General features: G+C 37.1%; 1 protein-coding gene across 12 annotated transcripts in view; it reads right to left on the reverse strand.

The window, feature by feature from the left end:
- EXOC1 (exocyst complex component 1) overlaps positions 1-14,719 on the reverse strand; it is a 71,666-nt gene that overhangs the window by 38,401 nt on the left and 18,546 nt on the right. For 4 of the 12 annotated variants that reach the window (XM_053577673.1, XM_053577671.1, XM_053577669.1 and 1 more), the window contains exons 4-9: positions 14,240-14,399; positions 11,567-11,587; positions 9,950-10,137; positions 6,447-6,674; positions 6,129-6,261; positions 5,413-5,522 (exon numbers count right to left, since the gene is read on the reverse strand). In XM_053577673.1, coding sequence (XP_053433648.1) covers positions 5,413-5,522; positions 6,129-6,261; positions 6,447-6,674; positions 9,950-10,137; positions 11,567-11,587; positions 14,240-14,399 — 840 coding nt within the window. Of the gene's footprint in view, positions 1-4,292; positions 4,347-5,412; positions 5,523-6,128; positions 6,262-6,446; positions 6,675-9,949; positions 10,138-11,566; positions 11,588-14,239; positions 14,400-14,719 lie in introns of all 12 variants that reach the window. The other 8 variants (XM_053577672.1, XM_053577665.1, XM_053577663.1 and 5 more) reach the window with 3 other exon arrangements.

Here is a 14,719-nt window from a genome sequence, read left to right on the forward strand (position 1 = left end):
GAGAATGGTAAATCATAGGAAACTTTAACAAACTGTATTTACTGAACTATGCCATGGATCATCTTTTGTATTATTAAAGCTATTGTTAGGGCAGCGCCTGTGGCTCAGTGAGTAGGGCGCCGGCCCCATATGCCGAGGGTGGCGGGTTCAAACCCAGTCCTGGCCAAACTGCAACAACAACAACAAAAAAGCTATTGTTATAAATTATTTTCATTAGCAAACCACCCCATGACAATGGATCATGTAGAGAAGAATGTTAAGAACAGAAAATAGGGCGGTGCCTGTGGCTCAGTGGGTAGGGCTGGCGCCTACACTGAGGGTGGTGTGTTCCAACCTGGACCCGGGCAAACTGAAACAAAAAAATAGACTGGTGTTCTGGCGGGAGCCTGTAGTCTCAGGTACTCAGGAGACTGGGGCAAGAGAATTGCCTAAGCCCAGGAGTTGGAGGTTGCTGTGAGCTGTGACACTATAGCACTCTACCCAGGGCAATAAACTGAGATTCTGTCTCTAAAAAAAAAAAAAAGAAAAGAAGGAAAATATAGGGAGTATTTTTTATAGTATGGTTTTATCTCAATAATTACAGCAGGAATTGAGAAATCGTAGTGTTATTTGTTGTGAAGTTGTATCAGCCAAATCTATGAAGCCAAACAAACTAAAATGGCATTTTGATAGCAAGCATCTGCGCTTTGCTGGCAAGGATATCAACTATTTTAGAAGCAAAGCTGATGGACTCAAGAAAGCCAGACTTAACAAAACATTAGCAGCCATTGAAGCTTCATATTTGGTGGCACTCAGAATCACCAGAGCTATGAAACCTCACACCACTGCTGAGGATTTACTGTCACCAGTGGCCAAGGACACTGTTCGAATTATGATCGGAGACGAATTCGTTACAAAATTGAGTGCAATTTCCTTATCTAACGACACTGTCCACAGAAGAATAGATGACACATCTGCTGATATTCCGGATCAGGTAATCCAGGAAATTAAATCTGCTCCACTTCCAATATTTAGTATCCAGCTTGATGAATCTACAGACGTTGCAAAGTGTTCACAGTTACTGGTTTATGTGAGATACATTAATGATGGCGACTTTAAAGATGAGTTTCTTTTTTGCAAACCTCTTGAAACAACTACTGCACGTGCTGTATTTGACACACTTGGTTCATTTCTGAAAAAGCATAAGATTTCTTGGGAAAAGGTTTGAGGTGTTTACACAGATGGTGTGCCAGCTATGCTAGGATGTCGACCTGGATTTCAACGTTTGGTACTGAATGAGTCACCAAAAGTCATCGGAACTCACTGTATGATTCATCAGCAAATATTAGCAATGAAGATGCTGCCACAAGAGTTACAAGAAGTAATGAAAAGCGTCATAAGTTCTGTCAACTTTGTAAAGGCGAGCACTTTAAATAGTCGACTATTTTCACAACTGTGCAACGAGTTGGATGCGCCGAACAATGCTCTCCTATTTCACACTGAAGTGAGATGGCTGTCGAGAGGAAAAGTTTTAAAACATGTTTTTGAGCTTCGTGAAGAACTCAAAACATTTTTTAATCAGAAAGCAAGACCGCAGTATGAAGCACTTTTCAGCAATAAAAGTGAACTGCAAAAAATAGCTTACTTGGTGGACATCTTTGCCATCTTGAAAGAGTTAAATTTATCACTGTAAGGACAAAATGCAACATGCCTCAATTTGTCTGAAAAGATCTGATCATTCCAGGGCGGCGCCTATGGCTCAGTTGGTAAGGCGCCGGCCCCATATACCGAGGGTGGCGGGTTCAAACCCGGCCCCGGCCAAACTGCAACCAAAAAATAGCCAGGCGTTGTGGTGGGTGCCTATAGTCCCAGCTACTCAGGAGGCTGAGGCAAGAGAATTGCAAAGCCCAGGAGTTGGAGGTTGCTGTGAGCTGTGTGAGGCCACGGCACTCTACCGAGGGCCATAAAGTGAGACTCTGTCTCTACAAAAAAGAAGATCTGATCATTCCAAATAAAACTTTAACTTTGGCAAAAAAAACTGGATGAAAATAAAATTTACATGTTGCCTACCTTATCTGCTTTCTTTGAGGAACATGACATTGAACCAGACAAAAGGATTACAGTAATTTTGGTGAAAGAGCACTTGCACATGCTTGCAGACGAAATTTCATCGTACTTCCAAATGTACCTGATACCCCATTTGCACTTGCTAGAAGCCCATTCACAAAGTTGAAGATGTTCCTGAGACAGCACGAGAGGAGTTCATTGACCTTATTAACAGCAATGCAGTGAGAACTGATTTCTCCACAATGCCAGTTACAAAATTCTGGATCGAGTGTTTGCAGTCATATCCTGTTCTGTCTGAGACTGTGTTGCGCCTTCTTCTTCCATTTCTAACAACATATCTTTGTGAAACAGGGTTTTCCAGCTTGTTGGTTATCAAGTCTAAATACAGAAGTAGACTTTTTGCAGAAGATGATCTTCGCTGTGCTCTTGCAAAGACTGCCCCAAGAATTTCTGATCTGATCAGAAAGAAGCAATCTCAACCTTCGCACCGACATTGGCTTTTTATGCATTTTTTTATGCATACTGTCGCAAAATATAGCAATGTAGTTTACTGGTGTTATGTTAAGACTGTTACCCATGCTAAACCATGCTTCAAGACAAAATTTCATTTATTTATAATTAGAAATAAATATTTCACAATATATAATTACATGTTTTGTGATTAATCATTATGCTTTAATTATGTTCAATTTGTAACAATGAAAATACATCCTGCATACCAGATATTTACATTATGATTTATAACAGCAGCAAAATTACCGATATTAAGTAGCAACAAAAATAATTTTATTTTGGGGGTCGCCACAACATGAGGAACTGTACTAAAGGGTCACAGCATTAGGAAGGTTGAGAACCACTGCTGTAGAGCTTTAAACCCATTAGTCTTAACCCCTCCATACAAGTATCTCAAGGGCAGGAGCCATTTCTTATTCTTAATATACATATGGACAATGGTGAGTATATGATGGGCAAACTATGAAAATTTCATGATTGACAAAGAACTATACCATAATGTTGATGAAATTTTTCCAGCTAGTTTGTCCTAAACCAGGAATAGAAATACCCATGTTTTCGGACTCTTTTCCTAGGTGACCTGATACACTAAAATCAACACACAGAACATCTTCTTTTATGTGGGGAAATCCCTTTCCACTTTCTTCAGCATGTCCCAGAGGTTGTTGAGCATTCAGGTCTCTAGCATGCATCACTCACATGTAACAATACATGTTATCGGGCGGCACCTGTGGCTCAGTCGGTAAGGCGCTGGCCCCATATACTGAGGGTGGCAGGTTCAAACCCGGCCCCGGCCAAACTGCAACCAAAAAATAGGCGGGCGTTGTGGTGGGCGCCTGTAGTCCCAGCTACTCGGGAGGCTGAGGCAAGAGAATCGTTTAAGCCCAGGAGTTGGAGGTTGCTGTGAGCTGTGTGAGGCCACGGCACTCTACCGAGGGCCATAAAGTGAGACTCTGTCTCTACAAAAAAAAAATTAAAAAAAAAAACAATACATGTTATCAGAAATGGGATGCAGTCATTTTAAAACAAAGCCATTCGTTTATAAGGCAAAGAAGCAAAATAATAAATAACTGCATGTTAAACAATTAAGGGTACAAAAAAGGCTATTGTTTATTATCTAGTATTTTCAATATCTACAAATGTGGATAACATCATTGTCAACAGTGTCATGTTTAAAAACTAAGGAAATGTGTTGAAATAGATGTTACTGTAATAATAATGAAAGAAAAATGTAAATTCGTATTTCCGATGTGACTTCAAAGTTTGCTTTCTCTTAACTCTCTTTAGGTCAACTGAAACATCGAGAGTCTTCCCCGATTTCCTCCCACGCTTTAGTTAGGAAGACTTCCTTCATGCTCCCATAGTACCACTATCACCACACTCCTTTCCCTAGACTGCGAGTTACTAAGATCAGCCTGTCATTTATCCCAAGTCAATGTCCGGTATGTATCCCAATCACCTGGCAAATAAATGATCACTAATTAAATAAAGGAGTAAATAAGTGAGTGAAAAAAATCACAGAAAGAAAGGCAAGCAGAACGAGATTAAAAGCCTTTTTAACCAAAATGAACTCTACGATAGGCCATTAAAAAACTGCTACAAATGTGGTTAACGGGTAGTTTAAATTGGTAAGTTCTGTTATAATCTATAAATATTCTGCTGTTAAGTTTAGCAAACTTTATAGAAAAAAAAAAAGGAATTAGAGAAGCTTGAGCCAAATTTGATGTACTCACAGGAACCGAAAGAAAGTAGGGCCTGTTATAGAGTTGAAGGAGGGCCTGAGTAAACTGATTGGAAATAAAATACAGTAAATACAACTGTTTCAGAATATTGCAAAGTAAAAACAAAGTAATAATGTTTCAAGCATTTCTTGATAAGCCACATTTTCCCCCAACTTTTTTCACTCAATAACTCTAATAAAAGGAATAAAAGAGATGAGAAACATAATAGACCTATTTTCATTATGCCAGATATTAAGACACTTCCTATTCAAATCCCTCTAAGATACTTTTACTATTATTATCACCACATCCTTATTTATAATATCTCTTTCCATATAAAAATGTAAGCAAAGCATTTACATGAATATTAAATGAACTAACTGAGCTATGGTCATTTTCTCATATATATATTATATATAAAAGTATATAGAGCTTATAAAACATTTAAAACACTGAGTCAAGTCCTAGTTCTCATCTCAAAATACTGAAAAAAACAAAAAGGTTCAACAGTTAACATATAATAACTTTGGACCTACCTTTATAAATAAAAATGTCTAAGTGACATATGCAATTAATATAGTTATTTATTTGATCTATAGACTCAGAAGAGTTTCAGCCTAAAGGAACTACTACCTACTTAAGGATGCAGCTAAGACCCAAAGTACATCCATGAACAAATAAACACATATTTGAAAATCATTTTCTTTTTTTCTGAGACAGAGTCTCACTCTTTCACCCTGGGTAAAAGTACCGTGGCATCACAGCTCATAGTAACCTCAAACTCCTAGGCTCAAGAGATCCTCTTGCCTCAACCTCCCAAGTAGCTGGGACTATAGGCATGCACTGACATGCCTGACTAGTTTTTCTGTTTTTAGTAGAGATGGAGTCCCCTTCTTGCTCAGGATAGTCTTGAACTCCTGAGCTCAAGCAATCCACCCACTTTGGCCTCCCAGAATACTAGGATCACAGGCCTAAGACATCACGCCCAGCCTGATAATGTTAAAATCAAATAAATGTGTTAAAGAATGTATTGCAACCTCAAACACAGTAATTTTTTATGGAAATTTAAGGTTTAGGTAACACGTAAATAAGCTATAGGAACATGCCGGTTTTAATAATAAAATAAAATTACCTGTTGAACAAAAACATTGTTGAGGTGACTGGCCAGTTTCCGGGCAAAATTCTCTCGCAAACTAACAAAAAATAGCTGTTGGCTTTTGACTGCTGAAAGCATGTCATGGCCTGAAACAAAATAACATTTCTTGACTCATTTAATGGGTACAAAGATTTCCTTGATGTTTAATGAAACAGTAACCATGTCTAAAGTTTTGAAGAACTCAGTCATACTGGCTTATTCATTTGGTTTATAAAGTGGTTCTCAAAGTGTGGTACTGCCTCAGCATCACCTGTGAACTGTTAGAAATGTGAATTCTAAAACTTGAGCTCAGACCTACTGAATGTGGGGCTGGGCGGGGGGTCTGGGGGTGGGAGGGGGCGTGGGTCTGGCAACCCCTCCAGGTGATTCTAATGCAACCCAAGTTGTGAAACCATGGCTTAGGAAAACCTTATGCTCTCTGTCTAACCGAAGCATCTGCTCCCTGCTATGTTCTGTGGACAGTACAAAAGAATGATCATAGTGTGAACTAGAGTCAGTGATGGTCAATCAGAAGGAACTGAAGTGAAAAAGTTCTCACTGTTAAGTTGGGAAGGCAGTGAAATTTCTTTGAGTAGCGAATAATGTACCCATAAACCATTTGTCCCATTTATTTCTTGTCAAAATCTTTATACCAAGTTACAGAATTAGTCTCAGATTTTGTGTTGGAATGTTACAATTTCCAACACACATACCTGGTTGAAGAGCTACATTCATGCACTGCAGAAGGGCATCAGCAGCACTGGTGCAGGCCTCGATGCCTCTGGAAGAAGCAAGCTCTGCATCCATAAGGGCATTCAGGTGACCTTTGGCTAAGACCATGTGGTTCTGGAATATATGAAAATATGCAATTTGCTCATGTAATAATGGGAAATTAACAAACCAGATGCTACTCAATCCAATCATTAGGTCTTGGGAATTATTTTAAATCATGCAGTTAGGAAACATTTACAAATGGGTTTTATATATTGTCCCTAGTTTTTTTGTCGGTGGTGGTGGTAATTTATACTTACCACAAGGAACTCTAGCTCAGACAAGAGTTTTACAGTATTAGTGTTACTAAGATGAATGAGATGATTGCTTTCAGAGATCTGATCCATTTGTTCTTTCACACTTTGGAGCATTTCCTCATAACTGGTCAACTTCAATTCAATCTGATCCACTTCCTTTAGAGCCTCATCCAGCAATTTCATTAGGATGTTCACTTGTTTTTCAGAGGCCATGATTGACTGGATGTTGGCCTACAAGGTTAAAGAAGAAAACACCCTGTGTTATTTAAGTGTGTAAAAGAATATAAAGATGAAATGCTGCTAAATCTCTTTGATACACATGTGCGTGACTAGTTCATCACTGTATGTTTATGTTCCTCCACTTTTTAGCAGTATTTCTTGATGGCACACTTGCCTCTGTATTTAATATCTCCACAGACTACACAAGTAGAGTTCTGTCCCAGAATAGAACATCAGTAATGGCACATTCTCATGCAAATTTAGGGGCATTAGGCCACGCCATCTGTAAGATACCTTCCAACTCTACCATCTGCAGAAATTTTCTATACTTTTTAAATATCTATGTGAAACCCTTACTAAAGCGCAATCACCTCTGTAATATCTTAGTTGAAAAGGCAGTAGGGGTATACCAGTCTTTGAATCTGGGTGGTAGTCCCCAGCCTTTTTGGCCTCAGGGACTAATTTCATGGAAGACAATTTTCCCATGGATGGGGGAGGATGCGGGGGGTAAGGGGAGCAATTAGATTCTCACAAGGAGCGCACAACCCATATTCTGTGCATGCACAGTTTACAGTAGGGTTGGGGCTATGGGAATCTAATGCCACCCCTGATCTGACAAAAAGCGCAGCTCAGGTGGTGATGTGAGGAGTAGAGAGCAGACAGATGAAGCTTAGCTCCCATGTCTGCTGCTCACCTCCAGTTGGGCAGCCTGGTTCCTAACAGTGCAGGATGTCACCACCACACAGCAGTGAAATACAAAGAAAGCTCCCCTTGCTCCCTTGCCCACCTGCCTTGCTTTGAGGCTCGGTTCCTAATAGACCCCGACCACTACACTACTGCTCCACCTCGCCAGGGGGTGTGGACTACCGTGGTATACCACTCTGAAGCTCATCTGTAACTGTAGTATAAGAGGATGTGAAAGAGCATGTGGCCAAAAGATAGCTTCTTCTATTATCTTTTCTCTTTTATTTGCAACTTTGGGGGTTTCTTCCAGGCAAAATAGTAACAAATACCACTATTTTGTAAATGTTTCTGACCACTGATTCTGAATTCCCTGGATAAGGAAACTGCCCAATCCAAAATCAAACTGCAAAGAAATATGACTTGGAACATATATACAATATTAATTAGAACAGAAACTATAAATCATTAAGCCACATTAAGATGATAAGTAACAAAGTGAGATTAAAAAGCATGCACAAGATGGACAGCGCCTGTGGCTCAGTGAGTAGGGCGCCGGTCCCATATACCGAGGGCGGCGAGTTTGAACCCAGCCCCGGCCAAACTGCAACAAAAAAAAATAGCTGGGCGTTCTGGTGGGCTCCTGTAGTCTCAGCTACTTGGGAGGCTGAGGCAAGAGAATCACTGAGCTCAAGAGTTTGAGGTTGCTGTGACACCATGGCACTCTAAAAAGAATAGCCGGGCTTTCTGTCAGGTGCCTGTAGTCTCAGCTACTTGGGAGGCTGAGGCAAGAGAATCACCTAACCTCAAGAGCTGGAGGTTGCTGTGAGCTGTGATACCACAGCACTCTACTGAGGACAATAAAGTGAGACTCTTGTCTCTTAAAAAAAAAAAAAAAAAGCATGCACAAGATCCTCGGCTTGATGGCTCATGCACTCTGGGAGGCTGAGGAGGGTGGATCACCTGAGCTCAGAGTTCGAGACCAACCTGAACAAGAGTGAGACCCTGTCTCTACTAAAAATACAAAAACTAGCTGGGCATGGTGAAGGGTGACCATACTCCCAGCTACTTGGGAAGCTGAAGCGAGAGGATCACCTGGGCCCTAGAACTTGAGGTTGCTATGAACTATGATCCCAGGGCAACAGAGTAAAATTGTCTCAAAAAAAAAAAAAGTGTACAAGAAATTAAAAGAATATCACTGTACACCGACACCATGGTTTCACACATTATTTTATCTACTATTCACAGTAACTCAGATGCAAATGCAATGCAACTTTTAAGAGTCAGCAGGGCTCAGAACCACTGACACCTCTTAAAAATAACAGAACTAGCCTGGCGGGGCATAGTGGCTCACACATAATCTTAGCACTTTGGGAGGCCAAGGCCGGTGCTAGAAATGAAAAACTGATGCAAGAGGATCGCCTAAGCCCAAGAGTTTTAGATTGCTATGAGCTATGACACCATGGCATTCTACCCAGGATAACAAGAGACTCTGACTCAAAAATACATACATAAATGTCTTAACACAATAACTAAGAAAATGCCATGAAGGCTATGTTAACCAGTTTGATGAAAACATTTCAAATTGTATATAAAACCAGCACATTGTACCCCATGATTGCATTAATGTACACAGCTATGATTTAATAAAAAAAAATAAATAAATAAAAAGAAAAATACATACATAAAAGTAACAGAACTGAGGTTTGAGCCTGCCCAGGACAATTTTTGTTTTGACACTTGGAACGCTCTTCTAGGCTTTGCCTTTAGTCATTTTGTAAACTTGTAAACTTAGATTACGCACATAATCCCATAATCTCTGTAAGCTTAAATTAAGACTCCACAACTTCTGTACCATTCATATATAAAACAACAAAATTTTTCAAGTCTTTAAAAAGTTCCTTATTCGTAGGGCGGCGCCTGTGGCTCAAGGGGTAGGGTGCCGGTCCCATCTGCCGGAGGTGGCGGGTTCAAACCCAGCCCCGGCCAAAAACCAAAAAAAAAAAAAAAAGTTCCTTATTCGTTAAGGGATTTCCCAAATGCTTACCTTTTCTTAAAAACAAAACAAAATTTTTAACACTCAAATGATTTGTATTAGATTTCCTCACATAAGTAGTGGGCTGCATTTAGATTACAAACTCGGAAACTGCAAGCAAGTTAAAAGGCTCTATTCTAAAACACTTTAGTGGAGAAGCCAAAGATCTCTCCCCTGGCTCTCCTGTTTTCACCACTTACCCTGCTCCCTTCTGACAAATGATTCACTTATTTCAGCCAACATTCTCTCTAATTCATCCCAATGTTTTTTCCCAAATCATAAAAATGCTGTTCTTTGGCCCTGAGCTATTCTGAGGGGCTTCAGAGGCATATCAACCCACCAAATGTTTCCTGGTTATCTACTTCCATCACTTCCTATCAAGAACCTACCTTTCACTAGCTTAATAGGAATGTTTCTATTTTTTGAACAAGAACAAGGAAAGATGGATGGCAGCTGCTAATGTACTTATACATAAAAGACAGCAATGAGCTGTCTATGAAGGCCTAAGTGCTGAAGCAGTAAAATCAATACTCTATAAAACACAAATTCATAGATTACAATAAAGTCTTACCCCATCTAGCACCTGCAGCTCTCTGGACAATTTCTCTGCAAAGGCCTCAGCATTAGAGATTGCATATTCACAGCCTTCCATCATTATTTCAATATCCTGCTCTTCTCTCGCATTTAACTCTTGGTATTCATCTACTGATTCTTCATCACCTCCTGTCACACTCTGATTTTCTCCACTTGGAACAGATTCTTAAAGAGGTAAAAATTCAAAATAAAATAATCAAAAAGTAGGAAGAACTATGACATGGCATGTATAGCTAGGTAAGATCAGTTTTAAGCACAGGTCACATTAAATGGCTGAAAAAATAGGAAAGAATGATTCAAAATATATGAGAAAAAACCTTATTTTTATAATAAATGTCCTGTTAGTGAAATAAAGTCCTAAAAACAAAAAGCATGCAGTCAAATACACTGACTTACAAGTGTTAAAACAGACTTTCATCACAATTCCCCAAACACAATTGAATTAAAATATAAAAACAAAACATAAAAACAGATGGATACAAACCTAACCTCTTTTTCCTACATGAGGTAGTTGCTGCTCTAACAAAACAATGACATGCAAACAATCTGCTTTCCTTTTTTCCCAGGTAACATTTTTTTGACCTTTTTATCCTTTTCATTTTTGTTGTATTTTATTCTTTAAAACAATGTCTAATTAAAATGAAAAATGCACTACAATCCATGATTTACTTTGGACATTGAAAATATTAACTGAATTTTCTATTTCTTTATTAAAAAAATTCATATGCATTGATAAAATGTCTAAGGATGAGCTATCGAAGCTTTCTTAGTAACTCTAATATAAGAGCAACAACATGGCTGATTGAAATTATAAAAATTTAAACAGTTTCCAAGCTTTATAACAGAAGACCAAGAGATCAAATCTGAAGTGCTTTCTGATAAATGTTTCATTTTCTTCAGAGAATTCACTTAGCATGTGGGTATTTTAGATAAAGCTTAAGGTTGAGAGACGTAAAATGAAAGAAATCATTAAGACATTATTTTGCCACTCTAAATAAGGTTACTGATGTCATTGACTTACTGGGACATGATTTCAATAAATTCTCAATACAATATTCATTGTTTTATAAGAAAATGAATACTTACACCTCGCATAACTTAAAATATGTTCATTTGTCCCAGAACAAAACTCAGCTAATTTGAAGCAACAATGGATTTACTCTTAAGAATGGTAACAAAGCAGACAGATTTAGGTAACATCACAGAAAAAGGCAGAACTGAACTTTTACTACAGGCAAGGACAGATAACAGAATAGAAATATAAGTTCTTCAGAGAGGTAACACGGAGCTCTTTGTCCTTTGAATAAGTCCATTTTAGTGCACTGAGAAAATGCTAAACTGTCCGTGTAACCACTAAGTAACAAGGACTGCCCAAATCATTCTGGCTGGACAGGTCCTTTCACAAGTAGACATTTAGAATAAACAAATACAATCACAATAATTACTTCAGAAATATATTCTCTCCCACGAAACATCCCTTGATGTAAATAATATATTTGTCCCTATAATATTGTAAACTAGGCAACCAACAGTATTAACAATGGCAACTAATGAAAACACATGGAATAGAGTAACAAGAAAAGGTGTTACGCACCTTCTGTAACTTTAGGCAGTTCTGGAGAGTAAAAAGGTATGAAAAAAGCAGAGGAAAGTAAGCAAAGAATATTAGCTGGGTAGAAAAGTATACAGGCTTAACTCTTAAAATACTACCCATATATCATTTGAACTTTATGCTAAATTAAGGTTCAAAAGATAACATCAAAATCAACTACCAAGGGGGAAGTTTTATAAAAAGCTAAGTTTCCAATGTTTATTTCTTAATCTTTTCCTGATAGTGACGAAAAATGTATTTATCTTTCTAATTTCTCTCTATCTTTTAAGAAACAACACTAAACAACCCTTAGACAACTGGAAAAGAAATAATTTCCTGGGAGTTATTTTTAGGTCAGTTGTGACTCATGCATTTAGTCTAGTTACATTAGTCAAGGCCCCAAAGCTTTACCCAGACACTCCCTCACAAAAGATTAGTCACAAATATTGTTAGAAAGGGCAAAGTTGAGTCAAGTGACAAAGCACACAAGGTATCAGCTCAACCTGGCATTTAAGGATTCAAGTCAAAGATATTTTTTAAAATACAGCTACAGGTAAAAGAATGACAAAGAACAGGCCATACAAAAACTTTACTCTCCTTTAACTGCTAACAAAGTCCTCTTTAAAAACCTTATTATCTGAGAAGTTCCAATTATTTAACTCAAACATTCAATCATCACTAACAAAAACTACCAAATTTGCTGGCATTTATAATTTGAAATCTTACTTGGATGATTACTGAACTCTTAAGCAGAGGTGATAATATTTTTTGTTTTCTAATATCACCCCAAATCTTGGAGACATTTTTTTAATGGCAATTAATGGCCATGATTTCAAGGCCTATTAAAACAAGTTTGCAGACATTAATAAAGCTATTCCCTAAGCTACAGTAAACCAAAGCAACAGTTATTGATGTATAAAAAGTGATTTTCAAAATGAGATTCTTAAGACCCTTATCCTAACAAAATATACCGGTACAAAATAAATCTTATGTTACCAATAAATAACATCTGGAAATACACATTGTTTGAAAACAGAACAGCAAGCGTGTGAATCATTGACTGATCAGAATGTTCAACCCTAAAATGGTAAATTAAAGCCATTTAACCAAATTAAACCACAATTCAAGGTATGAAAAATTACCATCAATTTCTTGAATTTCATTGCTTCAACAACTCAATTGCCAAGATGCTAAGGACCAAGGTTGGTGAGATGGCAACCCTGGGGGTTCCTATGTAAGTCCAGCCCAGCTGTCAGGTGTGACTTGCCTCTGCCAGTTTCCAGCATCAAGCCTAAAACCAGTAGCAGGCTTAGTAACTAATAAGAGCTGGAAAAGAAGACCACATTGGAGGAGAGAAAGGTCCATGGTCAAACTGAAAAAGGAGTAAGTAAAACAAGACAGAGAAATGACAGAGGCAAGTAATTAAATAAGTTAATAGTTTGAAGCATCTGAAACTGCCAACTTTTTAAATTAAAATAGCTGAATATTGGCAATTTCAGATGTTCCATCCTGACAGAATAGACACTTCTATTTTTAAATGCTAATATACAACTTAAGACAAATCTAAGTTTTTTTCTCAATAAAGAGTAATAAGAACTCTGTTCAGTCCCATGCCAGCAGCCACTTAAAACTGCAGATTGCATCCATAAAGCATACTGAACTATTTTCTTACAATATTTATGTCTTTATGAAAGAAATTTTAAAAGTATAAAATCTCATCGTATACTTTTGATAATTATTGGTGGGATTTCTGTCTTTTAACACAAAATAATACACAGAACATTCCAAAAGGTACATTGATCAAAAATATCTTATTTCATATCTAAGAATTTTATCCTGATAACATAGTATCTGTTATTTATTGAGCACTTACTATATACCCAGCATTAGTCTCATCATTATTTGTACATTAAGAATTTAATCCTCATAACCCTGTGGGTAGATCCATATTATTGCATCCATTTCTGAGATAAGGGAAACTGAAATACAGAGACCAAGTAACTATACAAAGTCCTATAGACAGCAGGTGGCAAAACCAGGATTTTAACTTAGGCAGGCTGATTCCATGCACACACTCTGCATTAAAATATTGCTATAAGAATATTCATTCCAGAGCTGTTTAAAATAAGCAAAGATTGGAAAATTAAACATAAATGATAAATTAAGTAAATTATGGTATAATAGAATACTACAGTGTTATTAAAAATAATGCTGGGGTAAGTAATAACATAAAAACATTCATAATATATTATATGAAAAAGTATGTTAGGAAACAGAATGTAAATTTATCTTTCTTAAAGTATTTAAATATGCATAGTAAAAACACTAAACAAATACCTAATGAAATGTTAATAGTAGTATCCTCTGAGGAGTAAGATTATAAGTGATTTTTATAAAATCACTTATAATTTAATGTATTAAATTAATGTATTTAATGTAAATTAATGTAATTAATATAATTTAATAATTAATGCAAATTAATGTAATTAATATAATTTAATGTATTTAATGTATTAATATTCTACAATAAACAAGTATCATTTTAGCCATAAAAAATTGTTACTCTTCCTTACAATATAAGGTAATTCAGTATTCTAATTACTTTAAATAATGTCAAATTATATATTCAATTAAAGATACCCTAGATTTTACATATACATTTTTATCCAACTTTACCTTCCAAAAGCTGTGAACTAACATTGACAAAATCAATTTTCTTCCGAAGATATCGCTGATTCAATTTCCAAATACACGAAATAAATGCATTTTTTTCAGCAGTGCTGCTGGCAACCCATTTATATATTTTTTCAAAATGTAAATCAAATTCAGGACTTTCCTGAAATAGAAATATACAAAAGATATTATTGATGATATCCCTTTTCATTATCAGCATAAACTTTTTATTAAAAAAGAGAACTGAAGCTGTTCTTAGAAAAAAAAAATGATCATTAAAAGTCAGCTATGTAAGGCTGGGTACAGCAGCTCATGCCTGTAATCCTAGCATTTTGGGAGGCTGAGATGACAGAGTCACTTGAGGACAGCCTGGGCAACATAGCGAGAATCTTGTCTCTACAAAAAAAATTAAGAAGAAAAAAAATTAGCTGGGCGGGCGGCGCCTGTGGCTCAGTCGGTAAGGCTCCAGCCCCATATACCGAG

This window comes from Nycticebus coucang, chromosome 23 (assembly GCF_027406575.1).
Source record: "Nycticebus coucang isolate mNycCou1 chromosome 23, mNycCou1.pri, whole genome shotgun sequence".
In the NCBI taxonomy this organism is placed as follows: domain Eukaryota; kingdom Metazoa; phylum Chordata; class Mammalia; order Primates; family Lorisidae; genus Nycticebus; species Nycticebus coucang.